Source organism: Onychomys torridus, chromosome 3, assembly GCF_903995425.1.
Source record: "Onychomys torridus chromosome 3, mOncTor1.1, whole genome shotgun sequence".
NCBI lineage: Eukaryota > Metazoa > Chordata > Mammalia > Rodentia > Cricetidae > Onychomys > Onychomys torridus.
The window spans coordinates 6,741,186-6,762,429 of NC_050445.1; the positions used below are offsets into that span (position 1 = coordinate 6,741,186).

General features: G+C 45.4%; 1 protein-coding gene across 1 annotated transcript in view; it reads right to left on the reverse strand.

Annotated features, from left to right (window-relative positions):
- Igf2bp3 (insulin like growth factor 2 mRNA binding protein 3) overlaps nt 1-21,244 on the reverse strand; it is a 126,388-nt gene that overhangs the window by 880 nt on the left and 104,264 nt on the right. Inside the window, exons 9-12 of the mRNA XM_036182048.1 lie at nt 7,920-8,036; nt 3,603-3,677; nt 686-817; nt 148-261 (exon numbers count right to left, since the gene is read on the reverse strand). Coding sequence (XP_036037941.1) covers nt 148-261; nt 686-817; nt 3,603-3,677; nt 7,920-8,036 — 438 coding nt within the window. The remainder of the gene's footprint in view (nt 1-147; nt 262-685; nt 818-3,602; nt 3,678-7,919; nt 8,037-21,244) is intronic.

A 21,244-nucleotide genomic window follows, 5' to 3' on the forward strand; every position in this document is an offset into this window, starting at 1 on the left:
TCAAAGCCGCCTGGGGGACAGCATACTCTTGACACCCCTACCCAACACTTTGAACCCTAAGCATCCAAGAGGCTCTCATATAGATATATATGGAATGGAAGGCCCTATGACAGAGCTTAAGGACTTGTCATTTGAGAAGCCACTTGCCTGGCAAGCATAGAAGTGGCCAGTTATCTTGACAACAACTTGGTTATTCTCGTCAGGTGTCTGGTCACGGGGGACAACCACTTCAGCACTTGATAAATTCTGGAGTTCATTTACCTGAAATAGATAAAATCATATTACTAATCATTAAAAGCCTATTTCCAAGCAATTACTCTATGCCAGACACAGTTCACTTCATCCACTAAGTTCTCTGAGCTACAGTCCCCATTTTAACATGACTGGAACCAAGGTCTGGCCAAAGAAATCCAGTGTGTGCACTGTGCTACTCCAGAGTTATAAATCTGGAAATGACTTAGTTGAGGAGACTAAACTACTTAGGGTTTATAGAATAAAAAAGCTGAGGTTCTGTGCATCAGATAACACTAGATGCCCCTTGCAAGTCCCTGGTCTGAAATAGGCAGACGTCTCACTAGCAGGTTACAGACACAAGGGAACTTCTCCAAACCCTGGCCAAGATGGCCTCACTTATCAACTAGCCAAAGCTCCACCAGCATGGTGCAGCTCCTGCTGAGGTACTTGCCGTTTTGCCTCCTTTCCCAATAACTCTGCCAGCAGCAAAGGATGGCACTCTGATGTGAGCTTCAAGTTTCACCTCTTCTTTAGGACTAACAAAGTTTTCTTCTTTAATTTTTCCATAAATTCTTCCCTGAGCCTACAGATGACAATATAGCCCATCAGTATCATTCATACTTGAAACAAAAGGTCAGTTAACTTTGAAGACAGCCTAAATCAGCCTGGAATTCATTGCAGTGGTGCATCAGCATCTGGAATGAAGACGGACAGTAGCATGACAGACAGTGGCTGTGTTTCATAGGCAAGGCTAATGAGTCTCTAGGGAGCAAAGTACAGTAATGCATTGTAATGACGTCACTGTGAGACCCATTCTGCACACCAGCTACAAGGAATAAGCCACGTTCTGCTGAAAATAAAGGCAGTTAGTAGGACTATTAAAAATGACTTTATGGGAAATGGCCATTCCCACTCCTAAGGCCTCTCCTCTGGCAGTAAGAAACATTATCTTTTTCTTGAGCAAAATAAACTAGGAAATAACTACATAGCCAGGGACACCAGGTTCACAAAGAGCCAAGCCCATGTTTAAACAGGACAGACACCAGCCAAAACATCTCTTAGCTGCTTTCCCCTTTAGGAGGCTAAAATGCTGGCCATGACAGATGATGTAGTCTCAGCACTTGGGAAGCTGAGGAGCATTGCTGCAAACTGAGGCCAGCTTTGGTTACAGAGTGAGATCCTGCCCCACCCCAACCCCACTGCCCCCCAAATAGACACTTCTGGTACTCCACTAACATGCTCTGTGAACTGTACAAGTAGATGCTATATTATATGTATGTGTAACTGTTAATGTGTTTTTCATACACTTCAAAGGAGGAAGAGGTCTATGTTGGGAGGTTAGGCTAATCTGACAAACTGCTAAGCCAAACCATAAAAGCCCAAATAGCCATACACTCACGGGTGCATGATGCCCAAAGCTCATTTGAGGGGGTTAGAGACAAAATTCACTTCTACTCTCCTCCATCCCATTCATTTTATTTTTATTTTGGGGGCTAGGGAGATAGCTTAGCAGTTAAGAGAAATGGATGTTCTTCCAGAGGATCCAGGTTCAATTAGCAGCACCTACATGATAGCTAACAACCTCTGTAACTACAGTTGCGGGGATCTGATGCCATTTCCTGGTCTATGTACCTGATACACAGACATACATGCAGGTAAAACACTCATATACATAAAATAAAAGTGAATAAAATCTATAAAAAATTTAAAATCTATTTGTATATGTACGGGTGGTTTGACTGCATGCATGTTTATCATATGTGCATACATGTGTGGTGGATACCAGGTTTCTCACAGGCTAGAAACTCACACTCAGCTCAGTTTTTTTTTTTTTTAAACTTATTTTTATTTTATATACATTGGTGTTTTGCCTGGATGTATGTATCTATGAGGGTGTCAGATTCCCTGGAACTGGAGTTAACAGACATATGGGTGCTGGGAATTGAACTCCGGTCCTCTGGAAGAGCAGCCTATGCTCTTAACCACTGAACCATCTCTCCAGCCCCAAAGTTTGTCTTTTTTTTTTTTTTTTTTTTTTTTTAAGCTGAGGATCGAACCCAGGGCCTTGTGAAATTCTCAACCCTCAGCTCAGTTCTTAACATTCCCAATTTACGACACGAACTGATGGGACTACGAAGCTGCTGCAAGGGGTGAACTTCACCTTGAGGCCTAAGCAGTGCCCATTCATCATATCAAAGCATTTGTGTGTTTACTCTCTCTGCTAATGATGTGAAAGCAGCTTTGGATTTTCATTGACTCAGTTCTTTGATGGCTAAAACAGAGAAGAGGGTCTGGGATACAGGCCAAGGCAGGGCACTTGCACAGCCAGGGCTGGGTTAGTCATTCCCACCTAGGACGGTGAGGTGAGCTGCAGGCCGGGTAACGATGTGTGCACACACAGCATAGACTAAAGCTGAGAGTGAGTGCTGTTAGTGGACACAGGACCACGACACAGGTGTTGGGCTGCTAAGGTGGCTCAGCAGAAAAAGGACTTGTCACTAAATCACCAACCTGAGTTCAGTTCCCCAGCACCCACATGGTGGGGGAAGGCTGACTCACACAAGTTATCCTCTGACCTCCACATACATGCCATGATGTATATGCTTCCCATAAATAAATACAGGTAACTTAAAAAAGAATGGAGGTGTTGAATTAATGAGTAGAATTTAGCCGTTGCCTAAGACAAGGTGCCCCACACTGACCGTTCACTAGAATGGAGGCACCTGTGCTGTAGTGGCTTCACTGATGGGCTCAGAGTTGGCCATCACCAGGCCCAGCACGTGGGATTGTGCTACTGTTTCAGGCACGTGTCTAAGCACTGTGTATGTTGCTTATACTGTACAGCTAGGAGAGAGGTGCTTCTGTCCATCCTATAGAAGAGGAACGGGAGAGACCGGAAACTTGTCTAAGGTCCCACAAGTAGGAAATGACCAAACTGGGATTTGAAATGAGGATCTAGCTGTCGACTTGTCTCCTCAGAATACATGGAAGTTTTGCCAGCTCCAGAGGACCCCTGATACTAATAAACGTGCAGTAGTTCAAGCCAGGCCACATGCCATCATAGCTCCAGCCTTCCTAACTAAAATCCTAGGACGGTGAAGGATAAGAGAAAAGGACCACTAAAGGTTAGAGCATCTCCAAGACAGAAGGGGACATTGAGGACAGGTTTACAAGGCTCGTTAAAATCCCACCATGTCAACAGTGACAGTAAACCAACACCAGACAGAACTAAAGGCTCTGGGTTTATGTTTGTGAGAGAATTCTGGCATGGCTCCACCCTGATCTTTAGGATTCCCACTGATGCAGGGGCTGAAGAAGGCAGCAGCATCTTGCTCCCTCTGGGCACCTGTGCCCTCCACAGCACATACCTTAAACTGAGCTTCTGGTGGTCCAGTGATGATCACCATCCTCACTTTAGCATCCGGTGCTTCGGCTGGAGCGATCTGTAACAGACCCATCACCAGCCAGTTATGAGACTTTCTGGTGTCATTGACAAACCTTAGGCCCACAAGCTTGACATCTGCACATGACTGACTGAGCTGTGGAATTAAATGCCTTCTGGAAAGGAATTATGGAAAGGCTGTGATTAATACGGGCCAGCTAGGTACAGCACACTATTTACTGAATACTTAGATGGTGCCTGACTCTAATGTAAGACTGCATGTACCATCACTGAGCCAACCCATACCTCATCTAGCTGAAGAATGATCACTTTTCAATAGGAACACTGAAGGCTGAGGGCATTAAGGGACCTGGCCCATAATTGTATAGTCAACAGCCTTGAGAGGGCTGGGTGTGCCCACTGCCTAGTTCCCAGTAGCAACTCCACTGGCACATGAAGTGTGGGAACATACTAAGAGGTCTGGACTGCTAAGTTGTCAGGCCACTACATCCATGACTTCGCCGTAGCTTTCCGAGTAAAGGGTAATGCTGTCCAGGCAGCTGTGCTTCTCATACTTAAAATGAAGGAATGCTTGAATTATTTGTATACTCTTGTTGCTGAGATTATTAGTAAATTACTCCCAAGTCTGCTTACTGGAAGGACACAGGAAGTTAACTAATGTTAACTGAGCAGGATCCAGGTAAACTCAGACTTCTCTGTCTTTATGGAATGTATGAAATCACAAAAGCTCAGGTTGGGGAAACTGAAAACGTTAGGGAGGAGCCAGCATGCCCGGAGCCAGCATGCCCAGAGCCACAAGGAAGGCCTCTGTGACCCTTTGGGCTGAGGAGATGGCTCATTGCTATCAATGGCAAGGACTGGAATGTGGGTGCCCACCTGGAAAACCAGCACCGAGAGACAAAGATGGGTTCCCCAGATCAAACCAGGTAGCCAGCTAGCCTTATTGAAAAACTCTGGGTTCAACAAGAGACCCTGACAATTACCACATATTTGCTGTGCCAATAAAACACCTAATTGTTACATTGTAAAACTAGAAGAACAAAAAACACAAGTCAGCCCATTCTACAGCTGAGATCATCACTGCCAATTGCTTGATGTTGTCTTTTAGACAGAGGCTTTAGTTGAAATCAAGTCTTGCTTTCTGCTCCCTTCAAAAAGAAAGCTAATATTTCTGTCACCCAGAGCCAAACTGATACCTAGACCTACTTTATACAGAGCACTGAGTTGTTTTGTGCCTGAAAAACAAAAATAGTTCCCTGCGTTTAGTTCAACCTCTTGGGACTGTTCACAGGAAACACTGTAAAGGCGTCATTCTTTGGCATTCTAGCTGTGTGTTGTTGCTGTTGTTTTAAATAGACTCAATGACAGAGGGCCAAGGCTAAGAGTACTCACACATTGACAGCATACTACCACACCCTTCCCCCAGCCTGTATTTTTTATTTTTTATTTTTCTGTGTAGCCCTGGCTGTCCTGGAACTCACTCTGTAGACCAGACTGGCCTCGAACTCAGAGATCTACCTGCCTCTGTCTCCTGAGTGCTGGGATTAAAGGCATGTGCCACCCCACCCAGCAGGTTACTATCTCTTGAAGCATGGAAAAGGCTTCATGTCCTTTGACTAACAAGTCTATTTGTATAAGCATCTGTTAAAGAAAGAAATAAGGTTGTGTTATCTTACTTATTGTGTGTTCAGAATAAATTAGGAGTAACTTAAATGTCAAATAAGTGAACACAAATGATTATGATTTGGCGGTACCCAAATATCTACCTCAGGGTCAAGGGGAAGGCTGAGTAAAAGCACAAAGCCTGGAGTTGGAATCCCTAGCACCCACATAAAAAGCCAGGCACAGCCACATGTGCCTATAACCCCACATTAGAGGGTAGAGATGGGTGGATCACCAGGCACACTAGCTGGCCAGCTTATCCGAAATTGCAAGCTTCCAGTTCAGTGAGAGACCCTGTCCCGAGGCAGTAATAAGGCAAAGAGCAATGAGGAAGATACCTGAGGTTCTGCATATGTGCACACATACACCAAACCAACCAATTCCGCATTCACATGGAGGCAAAGGTAACCGTATCTAATGCTATCCAGAGTGAGAGAGGCAGCCAGTTTTGCAGATTATGTGCTTCAGGCTTTCTAGAAACATTTTTCAAGCCCAGTTAGAAGACCTCATGAAGACAGGAAGAAGTGAGTACTTGGTCATGAAATTCTCAATGCAGACTTCCCACAACCTAAGTTTTGTGTGTGTGTGTGTGTGTGTGTGTGTGTGTGTGTGTGTATCAGATTGACTTTTTAAAAAGAATTTAAGAATTAATGTATGTAAATGTGTTGGGGGAGGGGTGCACCTGAATATAGGTGCCCACAGAGGCCAGAAGAGGCTGTCAGATCTTGAAGCTTAAGTTAAAGGCCATTGCAGGTACTGGGCACCGAACTGAGGTCCTATACACCAGCATTATGTGCTAACTACTGAGCCTGTCCAATACTGATTTACAAAAACCCCAGAACTAGCAAGGCAGTGAAGACAGTTCCCACTCCATTGTTCCCACTCCTGTTCCTGTGCCACTTCTGATTTTAGCTGGATTTCCTTTCCTGAATTTTGCTGTCTGTTCTGCAAGAGTGCATGCAAGGGCTGTTTCTGTGTTTTGAATTTTAATTTAATTTACACACAGTGAAATTTACCTGCTCTTGTACAGTTTGATGGGTTGACACATGCATACTCAGGTAGGTCACAGTGGAGTCTCAAAGCAGTCATCGCTCTCCCTGAATCCCCTCAAGCAGTTTTGCTGTGCGCCCACACGTCCATGGCTAGCAGCCAGTGGCTGTTCCTGATACTGCCTTCCTCAGAATTATCACAGCTTGGATTTCCTTTCTGATGTCGGTCAGTACAAGCCATGAAATTTCCCTCACACTGTACCAGTGAGCTCCTCGTTCCTCAGTGGTATCTACTGTGCAGACTCACTACACAGAGGATTACACTTTATCTGCATGAAGGGCATTTGGGGCAGATACCAATAAAAATGTATTAACCTTCTAGTTTTCTTTGGGGGAGGGTGTGCTGTGTCATTTCTCATGGATAGATATCCAGAAGTGGAGTCTATATGTTGTATATTAAGTGTATTAAATCCTTTTTTTTTTTTTTTGGTTTTTTGAGACAGGGTTTCTCTGTGTAGCTTTGGTGCCTGTCCTGGATCTCGCTCTGTAGACCAGGCTGTCCTCAAACTCACCGAGATCCACCTGCCTCTGCCTCCTGAGTGCTGAGATTAAAGGCGTGTGCCACCACCGCCTCCAGGCCTTTTTATTTTATTTTTTTTCTTCTTTCCTTAGCTTTATTGAGAGAGAGAGGGAGAGAGAGACAGACAGACAGATAGAGAGCCTTTTTATTTTTTAAAGGAGGTTTTAAAAACATAAAACAAAGCTCTCACAGATTGTTTTCTCTGTGAAATACAAGCCTGGCAACCTTTGTTTGAAAGCAACAACCCAAGGTTGGGCACATGGCTCTGTTGATAGGATGTTTGGATCCCCAGCACCCATAAAAACAGCCCCAAGCTGGAAAGGCAGAGACAGGATTCCTGAAACTCACTGGCCAGCCAGGCAGCCCACTGAGTCAGTAAGCTGGGCAGTGATGCCCTCCTCAGAAAATAAGGTAGGTGTGACTGAGGGGACAGCAGATAGTAACCTGTGGCCTCCATGTATACACATGTGCATGAGTACGTACGTACGTGTACACACACACACACACACACACACACACACACACCAAACACCCCCTTTGTCTAATACTGAATTGCTTCAGCACTTCAAGATACGGAGGAACCTGCAGCGCGCACAGTGATCTCTTGTAGACATGAGTGGCCCCACCTCTACATGATACTCCTTCATTGGTGAGACAACTCCCATCTTCCTGCTGCCTGCTCCTCCAGCTTTGCCTGACCAAGTTCTGAGAATGTAATATAGGCAAAAATATCCCCTAGCAACCACAGGCAACCCCCCTACAGGAAGGACTTCACTACACCCTCCTGTCCTCAATGGCCAGGTGACAGATGTGCCTCTTAAAAGCACTAAATGTGGAGATGAACCAGAGGAAGTTGTAAGTCAGGATCTCAGAGGCGCCGAGATACTGCTCTGTTTTGCTTCTCCCCAGACTGACTTTTCTGGAGAGAGGTTATCTAACCACACTTAAACCACCGCTGTAGGGTTTCTGTCGTACGTTGTCTAGCCCGAATTCTGCCCGCCACTTTCACTTTCCTGAATCATCAGGAAATCCACAGTGTGCAGAACCGTACCTTAATCGAAGCTCCCGCAAACCGAGAAAGCTGTTTGATGTGCTGGCCCTGCTTGCCAATGATGGCGCCAACTGACAGGGCGGGAATGAACAGGTGCACAGTCTCCGTTTCTGACTGCTGCAAGACAAGAAAGCCAGGGCATGAGTGCTTATTTGCTACAAAATAAGTCAGTGACATTCTCATCCTGGCAGGAATACTAGGAAGGTTACGGGAGATGGCAATGAATCGACCAGTTTACCCACCATGGTCCTTTCATTGTGAAAGGATCGACCGGTCATTAAAAACCTCACTTTTGTCTACATATTTTCCTAAACATAGCTTTGCCTTCTTTTTATCATATATTTAAACCATGTAGCCTATATCTAAGGTGGCTTTCAGACTATACACCCCAAACTTGACAGCAGCAAAGGATACAAACTCCAGACTTAGGCAGGCCAGCCTGCCTTTCTTTCCAGAGCAAGGCCCAAACCCAGGGCCTTGTGCTCGCTAGGCAAGTACTCTTCCACTAAGCTAAATCCCCAACTCCAAGCTTTTATTTCTTAAACAGAGAGTAAACAACTCTAAGGGGAAAACTCCTGTGTACGTCCAAACCACAGCAAATACCATTATCACCCACACTTATTACAAAGACTTGTAGCACAGAACTAAAAGGAACCCATTTACTTCTGTCGAAAATCACTGTAAGAAAGATGCTTCCCTCCCATGCACGTCTTTGCCTCCCTTGGCATCTTATACACAATCAGAAACCATGTTGACAGCGAAGTTCTGAAAGGTTATGCGCAGATGGACTTAGCTGCACACTTCATCCCCCTGCCTCACACTGGCCACAGGCTCCCTCTCCAGGCTTTCTCGGTCATTACCGCAGTGCTGAAGGAGGTGGTCACTCAGAGCCAGCTCAGCAACTGAACTCCTCCAAGGTGCAGTACCAGTGGGGGAGGGAGGGTTTTGGTGGAGCAGCAGCCCTGCTCATGCGCCTTATTCTCTGTTCACTCTTTAACAACAGGAAGTGTGTTCCAGGAAGATTTTAACATTAGCCACTGTGATGGTTTGGATGAAAATGGCCCCCAAAGGCTCATAGGGAGTGGCACTATTAGAAGGTGTGGCCTTGCTGGAGGAAGTGTGTCACTGGGGGTAGGTTCTGAGGTTTCAGAAGCCCAAGCCAGACCTGGTGGCACTTTCTTTCTCTTTCTGCCAATCTGAGTGTAGAACACTCAGCTACCTCTCCAGCACCATGTCTGCCTGTACCCCACCATGGTTCCTGACATGACAATAATGGACTGAACCTCTGAACCTGTAAACCAGCCCCAATGAAATGTTTTCCTCTGTAAGAGTTGCTGTGGTCATGGTGTCTCTTCACAGCCATAAAACCCTAACTAAGGGAGCCACCAAAAGGGTCCTGGGAAAGGGATCACAGGTGCTATGTTGGGCCATGAAGATGTCAGAAAGGGATCCAAGAAGCTGAGATGGAGGAGGAAGACCAGGCTTAAGGAAGCTGCTGCTTGTGGCTGAGAGTATATGGCACATTTCTCTTCCTATTTAAACATCCCATTTCCCTGCCTATCACCTTTGCCACCCAAATTAGGATAAAATATTGTTCCAGAGCTTGCTGCATTTAAGAAATTTGTTTCTTAAAACAAACAAACAAAAAAACATATAGTGGGGGCTAGAGCCATGTCTCAGCTGTTAAGAGCCTTGGCTGCTCTTCCAGAGGACCCAGGTTCAATTCCCAGCACCCATGTGACTGCTAACAACCATATGTAACTCCAGTTCCAAGAGAACCATCTTCTTCGTCTGACCCCTGTGAGCACCGTGCACACGTGGTGCACAGACATGCATGCAAGAAAAGCACCCATACACATAAAACAACAGCAAATTCTGGGGAAAAATACAGTGTGGGAAAAAGATAAGTCACCAACTAAAGCAGAGTATATATTTGAGTTTTCTCTAGAAATGGAGAAAGCTATTTGCAAGAAGAAATTTAAACCTAAATGACTTGGTAAGATTTCACAGAATTATTTCTTGAAGCCCCCTCACCCCACTTTAGAAAAGGAATTGTTAGCAGGGAACAACTGAAATGACCATGACACAGTATCAGAGCAGCGAAGTGCGGCGTGCGAGGAGTCTGTGCTGGTCTGAGTGTCCTGGGATGTGACAAAACAGCAGCCTGGGGACCAGCCCAACAGAACAAGCCGAGCTTGAAGCAGTGACGCGTTCTGTACAGGAGATGGTGCCGCAGCCCAATGGTCAGCATGCACACAGTTGGCAAGAGCATCTTCAGTGACTCATGGGCCGTCTGAAGCTGGATGAAGGCATTTCTGAATATCACCCAGCTCCCCTGGCTCCAGTTCCATTCCCACCAGCCATCTTGCTGGTCATAAATTATTTCACAAGGGAATTTTCCTCTGAAGACACAGTCAGCTCGTGGAAACGTCTGTCCACTTGGCCGTCTGGTACAGCATGTTCTTACATGGAATTCAGCATGAGAAGCCATGTTCTCAGGAGCCGTCTCAGCTAAGCACCGATTTCATTTTGAATAGTAGACCCGAGAAGATAGGAGAAAAAAGCCTCTTCTACCTACAGGTTTAATTAGCCTCTGAGATTTAAAGAAAGCCCTCTCGGCTTCACCCTTCCTCCTGCACATTCCTTGGGTTTAAGTTCACGGTCCCGGACACGTAGGAGACCCTTTCCTGAACACACTCTTTTGAGGGTGAAGGCTAGTCACAGGACGCAAGCTGCTTCCCAGTGGACTGCTGCCAGATGCCTATGGCAAAGCTTCCTTCGGACTCTTGGCAAGCGCTGTGCTGTGTCTTGAAATAACAAGAACAAAGCTGTGAGGCCGAAAGCTTTCGTAACTGGTGAAGTCTGCCAGTGAATAATTCCTAATCACCCACTATCGGGAAGATACAAGCAATAGCAAACAGGGAGGTTAAGTGTATTTACTTTGCAGGGAACAAAATCTCAGGCATCACAAAGGCATGGAGACGTGCCTGGCAGCCAAGAGATCAGCCTCCAGGAACCTGGCAGGATGCCAGTGTTTTCCTTTGGCGTGTAAGATAGGTATTGGGGAGGGAGGGGCTGTTTTTAAGTAGATGTGGGTCTGGAACTGAAACCAAGTTTACTCAACTCTATGACCTGAACAAAATACTGAAGCTTTTTTTTTTTTTTTAAGGAAGTAAACCAAGACTTCATATGGTGCAGTGATTTATTTTCTTAGAAATGTTCACTGCACCCATGATGAAATACCTTAAGACCAAGAGACGTTTCCTGACCTAAGAAGAGGATAGCAACTCAGTCTGTTTCTTAGAGGGTGTCTCTGCTGACCTACAAAGAAGTGATCGCTCATCTTTCTCACCCCCGTCACCAGAATGCTAGTCACTTCAAGGTCACACTGCCATCTTGGAGCCTTCAGAAAAGAGTGTAAAGAAGCTATCAGAAATGTAAAGACAAGAGCCCACAGGTTTATTCCTGCCAACCCCAGTGCAAGCAGCCAACATGGCCAGCAAGGGGGTGTGTGTGCCCTTCATCAGCCCCAGCTCTTGCCTGGCTCACTAGCTGCCAATTCTCCCTTCCCTACTGTTTGGGCATTTCTGAAAGGAGCATTTCCTGTCATTTATAAACGAGGGACTTGCCAATTAAGTACTGAGTGAGCCAGCTGCCAGGCAGGAACTAGAGACTCTCAGAAATCTGTTGGAAGACACAGCACTCCGGCTGTTCAGAGAGATCAACCTCACAGGTTCTAGGAGAGAGAACACTTCAGAAGGGTGAGTGAGGGTGGGGGTCAGTGGGGATGTGGGAGGGGTGAGCGAGCTGGGGATGAAACGGGGGATGAGTGAGTGGGATGAGTGGGCAGAGGTCTGGAATGGGAAGAGGCAAGAAGTTTCTCCACAGAGTACACGGCGTTCTCCTGTTACAAAGCAGAAATGATAAGATCCGCCTAAAGAGGACAATTCTAAAAGTCCTATAAAGTCTTGTGGGGTGGTGGCAGTGGGGCAGTGTCCCACACCAAAGTGACTTCTCGGGGCTGGGGACATGCGTTAGGAAAGTTAAAAACGTAAGTTTGGATCCCCAGAACTTATGGAAAAGCCAGGCACAGTGGCATGCTTCTGTACAGGTCGATCCCTGAAGCTCACTGGCTGCCAGCCGAGCCCAGTCAATGAGCACCAGATTCAGTGAGAGAACTTTACTCAAAAAATAAGGTGGAGGGCTAGAGAGATGGCCCTGTGGCTCAAAGTGCTACTCATCCAAGAGCAATGATCTCTGCGACAAGCAGCTGTCTCAGAAAAGGAAGAAAGACTGACCCTCAGGTGGCTTCCACAGGGAGCTGTGGTGCATGTACATGCTTTGCACATGTGCATGCCTGCATGTGTACACACACACCATACACAGACTCACAGACACACACCATACAAACAAACACAAACACTCACTATACACAGACACACACACAAAGATAACAGGAAAAAAAAAAAAAGGTAGAAAGCAATAGAGGCCAGGCAATGGTGGGGCACGCCTTTAATCCCAGCACTCGGAAGGCAGAGGCAGGCGGATCTCTGTGAGTTCGAGGCCAGCCTGGTCTACAGAGTGAGTTCCAGGACAGGCACCAAAGCTACACAGAGAAACGCTGTCTCGAAAACCATTAAAAAAGAAAAAAAAAGAAAAGACAGCAATAGAGGAAGATGCACAATATCCATCTCTGGCCTCCACATGCACACTGATGACACACACACACACACACACACACACACACACACAAACATGTATGTATGTACACACAAACTCTTCTTAGTAAGCAATATGCATCTAAAATAAAACCATAGGTTCACTCTTACCCCACAGGACATCAAAGATTAAGAAAACTTTACTAAGTAATTGGAATTCTCTGGGATAGTTGCTAATAGCAAGTTTTTTTTTTCTTTGAGGGCTGGACATCAAACCCAGAGCCTTGCAGAGGAAAGAGCACTACCACTGAGCTACCTCCCTAGCCAGGGACAGAAAGCTTCCTGCTGTGGTATGATCCTTTTGTACACTGTGACTATGTATTACTCTCACTGGTTAATAAAGAACTGATTGGCCAGCAGTCAGGCAGGAAGTACAGGCAGGAAAGCCAAACTGAGAATGATGGGATGGGGAAGGGCAGAGTCAGAGGCGTCGACAACCAGATGGAGAAGGAGTCGGACACACAAAATGGGATAGAGGTAAAAGCCACGAGCCTTGAGTCAGTACACACACAGTAGAAATAGGTTAAATTGTGAGAGCTAGTCAGTAACAAGCCTGAGCTGTTGGCTGAGCATTTATAAGTAATATTAAGCCTCTATGTTGGTTATTTGGGAAATGGCTGCCAGGACAGGAAAACTTCACCTACATCACATCTCATCACAAGTGTGTTCACCTGACTGTGGCAGAATATAACCATTTCCAGAGCAAATACCTGAGAACCCTGAGCTCATACCCAGTTTTTAGAAATGACACCACAGACCCACAACAGCACAAGGTAAAAACAAAAGGAACGGTCAAGAGAGCGCAAAGGGTTGGAGGTATAGCTCCATGGCTAGAATGCCCGCTTAGCATTTGTACAGCCCTGAGTCCAATCCCCACACAACATAAAACTCATAAAACTAAACATAGTGCTGCACACCTATGACTCCAGCACTTCAGAGGAAGAAGGTGGGGATCAGAAGTTCAGGATCATCCTTGGCTACAAATGTGAGTTTGACCTTCTCTCAAAAAAAAAAAAAAAAAGGCAAAGAAAGTGGCAAGACAAATTCGGCAAATTGCCCTATTGCCCTTAAAAATTATATTTTTATGGTTGGAGAGATGCCTTAGCAGTTGAGAGCACTGGCTGCCTTTCCAGAGGACCTGAGTTTGAGTTCCAGAATCCACTTATTGTCTCATAATCTTCTGCAACTACAGTTCCAGAGGCTCCAATGTCTTCTGGCCTTCTCAGGCACTGCACACATGTGGCGTGCTCACATATGCAGGCCAAATGCCCCCCACACATAAAATAACAAGATAATTTAAAAGAATTAAACTACAAATATATTTCCCAGAGTAGTGTTCACCAACCAGATACAAATAATAGGGAGTACAAGTACATACACCACTCTCTCCCTTCAAGACCCCCAGTGGGTACCTAAAGCCATTGATCCTTCAAAACCCTACGTGTACTGAGAAGTCTCTATAGACAACTTCTTCTTTTTTTTTCTTTCTTTTTTTTTTTTTTTTTGTTTTTTTGGTTTTTTGAGACAGGGTTTCTCTGTAGCTTTGGAGGCTGTCCTGGAACTCGCTTTGTAGACCAGGCTGGCCTTGAACTCACAGAGATCCACTAGCCTCTACCTCCCGAGTGCTGGGATTACAGGTATGCGCCACCACCACCCAGCTTTGTTTTTTTTTTTTTTTGTTTTTTGTTTTTTGTTTTAGACAACTTCTTGATAAGCTAGAGAGTAGTTAAGGGTTGGGGATTTAGCTCAGTGGTAGAGTGCTTGCCTAGCAAGCGCAAGGCCCTGGGTTCAATCCTCAGCTCCAGAAAAAAAAAAAAAAGTAATTAATAAACTAGAACAATAACAAAATAGAAAAAAAGCTGTACAAAAGAGGCCTCTTTCTCTCCTCAATAAATACTTTTGGCAGTGGTCAATTGTGGGTTAATTCAGAACCACGAGTGGGGGATTAACACATCAGTGATTCAGATTTAGAAATAAGGGTGAGACTCATGGACAGCTACATGAAAGGAGTTTATTCTAAGTGGTTTCCACAGATACAAGATAGTTCTCAGAACACCTGTTTATGCTCTGCATGTTGATAAAAATAACTCACAAACATAGAAACTGCAACATGAAACTTCCTCCCCTAGAATTGAATCTCCCTTTCTCTGTGAAAGAACCTCCAGGCTCCGGGAGTTTCCTTTAAGATGTAAAAAGGCTGAGTCCACCTAGACGGCCATGAAGGGCTACTCCAACATCTATTTTCCTGTCCATGTTTAATGGGTACACTGCTGCCCCATAGAGAGACTGTTTCGCAGCCTCCCTTGCAGCTAGACAAGGCTGGGTGTTATTGTCCAGCGGTGCCAGTCAAGGGTTAAATACCCAACTCACGCTGCAGGCCCTGCCCTTAGAACCACTGTCACCATTGTTGGCTGGACTGAAAACCAATGGCTGGAGACCAGCGTTAAACAGATGGAGTAATGGTCCTAAGAGGTACAGTAGGCTCGCCAGCAGCCTTGAACCATCTACCCTTGAGCTCTTCTTGTGAAGAAGGAAAACATTTAAGCTACCCCTATACACCCTGTAGCATACAGGCATGCACTATCTTCATCTACACAGCATACCAAAATAGATTCACAAGAGTGAGAACAGACACATGGCAGCATCCCACAGACGGTTTGGGGGCTTGACTGATGCCTAGAGTCTGAATGACAGACGCTCTAGAGATAAAAGGGTAAGGGTATTTTTTTGTTGGCTTTTAAACTATTCCCTAAAATAAAACACAACGGCTAGAAAGTGAAACACATCAGTGGGGGTGTTCATGCTCTCCTCAAATCTTTTCTCACATGCACTGGTGTGAAAAGAAAATATTCTTCCCACCAGCAATTCCGTCCCCTCTCCTGCCTAGTAAACACTCTGGTGGAACAGCTCTTGACAATGGGTGAGCAGCAAGCATCTCTCCTGTCCACATTGACAGAGCCACGTCTGCAAGCTCTGCCCCCTCCTGCTGAGATTTGATTCATGAAAGTGGGGCACGGGTCTCCACCTGGTTATGACACAGGACAGCTGCCGCCACAGTTACCTGAGGAGCTTTCAAAAGGACGCTGTGCAGAGGCCTTCCCTAGGGGTTCTAGGCAGCCAGCCTGGGGTACTTAGAATGTTCCCTCAGGCAGGCAGGTGCTAATGCTGAACTCCACAGAACACTGTAATGAATGTGTGCGAAAGGGGCCACGGACAGAGGAGACCTTGAGGCACTATAGAAAGGAAGACAGAAAGACAAAAAGGAAAGGCAACCTGCACCGAATCCAGTTTAAATTTCCTGCTGACTTCAACAGGACTGATTTAAAAAAAAAAAGTCTATTTCTTTTGTAATTATTACTTTATTTTAGGTGTATGTGTGTGTTGCCTGTGTGTATATTTGTGAACCATATGCATGCCTGGTGCCTGTGGAAGCCAGAAGAAAGGCATTAGATCCTCTGGAACTGGAGTTACAGGCAGTCATGGCTGGGAATTGAACCTGGGTCCTCTGGAAGAGCAGCCTTAACCACTGAGCCATCTCTCCAGTCCCCCTAAAAGCAATGTTTCTTAAAGACCTCTCCAATGAGAATAATCAAATAAAAAACTAAGCTACACTTCCTTCCTGGAGTCCTTCCTAGAGTGTTGCAGCCTAGCTTTACCTGTATTAGTGCGCTCTCTTTCTCTCATCTGTACCTCAATCTATATCTATACCTCATGGAACTGCCGTATGAGTCCACTGGCAAAAGGACATTTTTAAGAAAAATAAGTAAATCACCTATGTTTTTATGTAGTTTTAAACTCTGTTTTTTGTTCTTTGTTTTTTTAAAGACAAGGTCTGTATGTAGCTCTGGCTGTCTTAGAATTCACTATGTGGACTAAACTGGCCTTGAACTCAAGAGATCCATCTGCCTCTGTTTTCCAAGTACTGGGATTAAAGGCGTGTGCCAGCCACCAAATCTCACTTGAAAAAGGTAATTTTAAGCACATATTTGTAATCTACAAAAGAAAAGCTCCCCCGCCCCCCAATTCTGGAGAAAAAAAGATAGAAAGGAAATAATATGCCTCCTTTCTGTTTCTCAGGTCAATGGCGGGCTAACTCCAGACACTCTTAAGAGACTGGTACCAACAGAAAGGTGAAGCTGAAATGTCTCTCAGTGACACAGACTCAGCAAGCAGACCTGCCAGGGCACAGAGCAGCCTCTGCCCTTTTATCCTTAACATTTCAGTAGTATCTCCTACAATTTGTAGAAATGTCCACACACACCGAGGATTCTACCTCATCAACCACACAGAGGAAAAGCTTCCCAGCATCCTGCAAAGTCGGCCCCTTGGAAATGAGTGCTTCCTCTGCGGGTCCTTGCAGCGGCCCCTAGGATGTCCTCAGTTCCTGCCCTGCAGCAACGCCTACCTTACTCCGAGCAGTTTCTAGGGCCCCAACCTCTGAGCTGTAACCCCATCCCTCATTTAATCTGACTGAGCACAAATATCTCCAGAGGAGCAAAGGTCTTCATTCTGTGGTCCTTTGTGCGCTTACCCGGCTCACATTTATCAGAGTGAGTGAGCACCTCCGGCCTCTCCATTCTTAAAATTGTGCAAGCCACCTTTCAGATGTGATGTGGCTTCGGACAGGCAAAGGAAGTACTTGTTCCTGCGGGGACCAAACACAGCCATCTCAGCGGCTTGTGTTCTTTACAGGATGCTGGTGAGCCTTTACTCAAGACACTTAAAATGGGCTTCAGAATGAAGACTGGTACTATGATCTCATACGCCTAGAACATTGGTCTATTAACACAGATATATGATGTTTAAAACCACAGTATTAAATCAGAAAAAATGACTGATTCTAGAGGGCAGTTACAATCTTTTATTTGTAAATTTTAGAAGATTTAAAGTTTTCGATTTTTTTTTTTTTTTTTTTTTACTTTATGTGTATGAGTGTTTGCCTAGATGTATGCATGTACACTGCATGAGTGCCTGGTACCTATGGAGCTCAGAAGAGGGTGTCGATCCCCTGGAACTAGGATTATGGGTGGTTATGAACCACCATGTGAGTGCTGGAAACCAAACATGGGTCTTCCGGAAGAGCTCTAACTGCTGTGCTGCCTTGCCCGCCTCCATAGACAGCTTTGCACCTGTCCTGGATCTCCCTCTGCAGCCCAGGCTGGCCTCGAACTCACAGAGATCCGCCTGGCTCCACCTCCCGAGTGCTGGGATTAAAGGCGTGCGTGCGCCAGCCCGGGCTTATTTCTATATTTAAAAAGCAGTCATCTAGCAATTCACTTTAGGACTTTTTGCTACTAAAGTATCCAAATAAGTGTAAAGGATAGACAGTAAGAATGTTCTATCAGTGTATCATCTGTAATTGAGAGGTAGCTCTACAGAGACAGAACAATAACAACAAACAAGAGTTACAGACATAAATTAATTTACAGCACCTCCATGTACAAACCAGGAGCCTGAGCAACAGGACAGGACCTGCCCAGAGAAATCTGGGTTAGGGCGGTGAACAGCAATGTCCACTAGACTCAGCCTTATGTGGCACAAGTAAGTTTAGGTGAATGTCAGGGATGCATCATCTGTAAACGTAAGCCTAGGGGCTGGGGATTTAGCTCAGTGGTAGAGTGCTTGCCTAGCAAGCACGAGGCCCTGAGTTTGATCCTCAGCTCCCCACCAAAAAAAGCCTAGCACAATGTGTCCATGTGTAATAAACTATGGGGTCTATCAGAATTTAAATCACTGTCCCAGCTTGCTTGCTATTGCTGTAATAAATACCATAACCAAAGCACAAGGAAGGGGAAGTCCAGGCAGGAACTGCAGAGGCATGGAGGAACAATGGTCACTGCCTTGCATTTTTATACAACTCAGAACCACCTATGGGGTCGGGGGGGGGGGGGGCCGCCATTCTCAGTGGGCTGGGCCCTGCCACATCAATCATTAATCTACAGGTGAATCTGACAGAGGCATTTTCTCGGTTGAGTTCTTTCTTTCCAGATGACCCTAGCTTGTGTCAAGTTGACAAAGTCCTACCCAGCACAATTATTGGTTTGAATACACTCTTGAATTTCTATTTCAGGCCTTCCACCTTACTACCAATGTACACATTACTCAGGTCTGTAGACAAAAGAAACACTTGACCTGAAAGCCTTCAGAGATCATTCATCCAACACAGGTCTCCGACCCCCACACTGGCTTTCGGGTTGAGGTTTCTGCCTGGCCCCACAAAAAAGTCTAAGCTGACCTAGAACTCCCAGCCATTCTCCTGCCTCAGCCACTGGAGGCTGAGGTCACAAGTGTCATCCTGCTCAGCTCAAGTTTTGTGAAAACAGACCCAGGGCAGTGAAGAGCCTGACCTTCAGTGGAACAAAGTCACAGAGGAGCGAGGCTAGACCCGGAGTGACCCCAGCTTCTTCCCCAAGACGACTCTCAGGGCACAAACCTGCCATCTGCTTCACACTAGCACCTTCATCTGAGCTGAAGGCTTCGGATGACATGTGAGGACTCCATCATACTTGATATTCGGTTGCCATTCTGTGGCCACTATTCTGGAGACACCAGTTCTATAGGTTGCCCAAGGTGATTCCCCCTTCTTCAGCCTCCCAGGTAGCTGAGCCTATAGGAACACGCTACCATGTCCCGGTGTTTCTTTAGTTACCATTGGGAAAGCTAGCCTCAGAGTTATTACATAATTTCTAGGTCCAAACAATACATATGGCAGGTGAGCTGCAGAGAAAGATACAAGATTAGAGGCAGGGGCTGAAGCCGAGCGGTGGTCATGGAGAGGAGGTCATGGAGAAACGTTGTTTGCTGGCTTGCTCCCCATGGCTTCCTCGTGTAAAAGGAGGAACACACACCAAAGGGGGACAGCTCACAATACCATTTCAGCCTAACAGACTCAAGTAGAGGAAGGAAATTCTCATTTCTGAACTGGTAGAGCATTGATAGTCTAGTAATAGGTGTTCCCTGAAGAATGTCCACATCAATTTTCTTGTGTATTTACTCGGAGTAGCAATACAATTAAATTCTTGACCCATAACACCTGAACATCTCTGAGTGTGCAGGGGAATTACCATTCACATATTTCAAGTACTGAGAGAGTCTAACAAATGGAGAGACAAATTCATCATGGATGACCCTAGAACACTGGGTACTAATGACCGAACACTGAATGATGTTCTACTTTCCTGGACAGATGCCCTCTGGGCTGCAAAGCTATTCTCAAAAATCAGATATCAAAATAAAACTTAGAAAAGCCTGATGATGGGGCTGGAGAGATGGCTCAGAGGTTAAGAGCACTAGCTGTTCTTCCAGAGGTCCTGAGTTCAATTCCCAGCAACCACATGGTGGCTCACAACCATCTGTAATGAGATCTGGTGCCTTCTTCTGGCCTGCATGCATACATGCAGGCAGAACACTGTATACATAATAAATAAAAAACTAAAAAAAGAAAAAAAAGAAAAGAAAAGCCTGAGGTTCACAACACTGGCGAAGCAGAGTAGGAGAGGGAGTATGAGCTCAGCCTGGGCTGCATGGCAAACAAATAAATCCCCGTCTCAGGGCTGGAGAGAAGGCTCAGCGGTTAAGAGCATTTGTTCTTCCTGAGGACCTGAGTTCAATTCCTAGTACCCACACAGCAGCTGACAACCATTCATAACTCTGGTTCTAGGGGATCTGACACCCCTCTTCTGACATCCGTGAGTATGAGGTACACATGTGCACAGACATACATGTGAGCAAAATACCTATGCACATAAGATAAATTTTAACAATCCCTCTCAATAAATAAATACATTTTGTTATGTGATGTCTATAAAATGCACTCTGTTCAATGTTCTGTCCACGAACACAGTAGAATGAAAGGAATGATCTTGCTTCATTGACTAGAAAAATATAATAGTCAACAGCAACAGATCCAGCCTATCTAGACTTTCTAAAGTAGTAAACTTCTAGGAGGTAAACATGAAAGAAAAAAAATTTTCTTTGTGAGACAAAGTCTTGCTGTGGAATCCAGATTGACCTAAGCTCCATAATCCCCCTGCCTCGGCAGGAGTGCTGGACTTAGAGGTGTGCACACTGTGTCTCCTAAACCTCTTTCCAACACTCTCCAACAGTAGTTCACAACCTGGAGTTCACAGCCCCTTTGCAGGTAGACCAACCCAACCTGACCCTTCCATAGGGGTCACCCAAGATTATTGGAAAACACAGATATTCACATTATGATTCATAATAGTAGCAAAATTACAGTTATGAAATAGCAACTAAAATAATTTTATGGTTGGGGAGTCACCACTCAAGGGCTCTAGCAGGCCCAAGCATGGCAAACACAGCTCTGACAGGCCTTGCCCTTCCCCCTTTCCCTCCACCTTGCTAAACAATTACATTACTTTCCTAAAGCTAGCCACCAAGGTCGATTCCCTTATTGACCACTTCCTCCCCCTGACGCTGACTACCAAGGTCCAGCTATCAAAGTATTGAAGTCCAGCAATCAAAAGCCCCTTTTGGTTCACCTAATTGACATGCCCAATCAGAACAAACCAACTCATCCTAACATAGGGTTTCCCCTTCCCTTTATAAACTGTTACTTACTTGCCTGTGGGCCATGTCTGTCTCCTA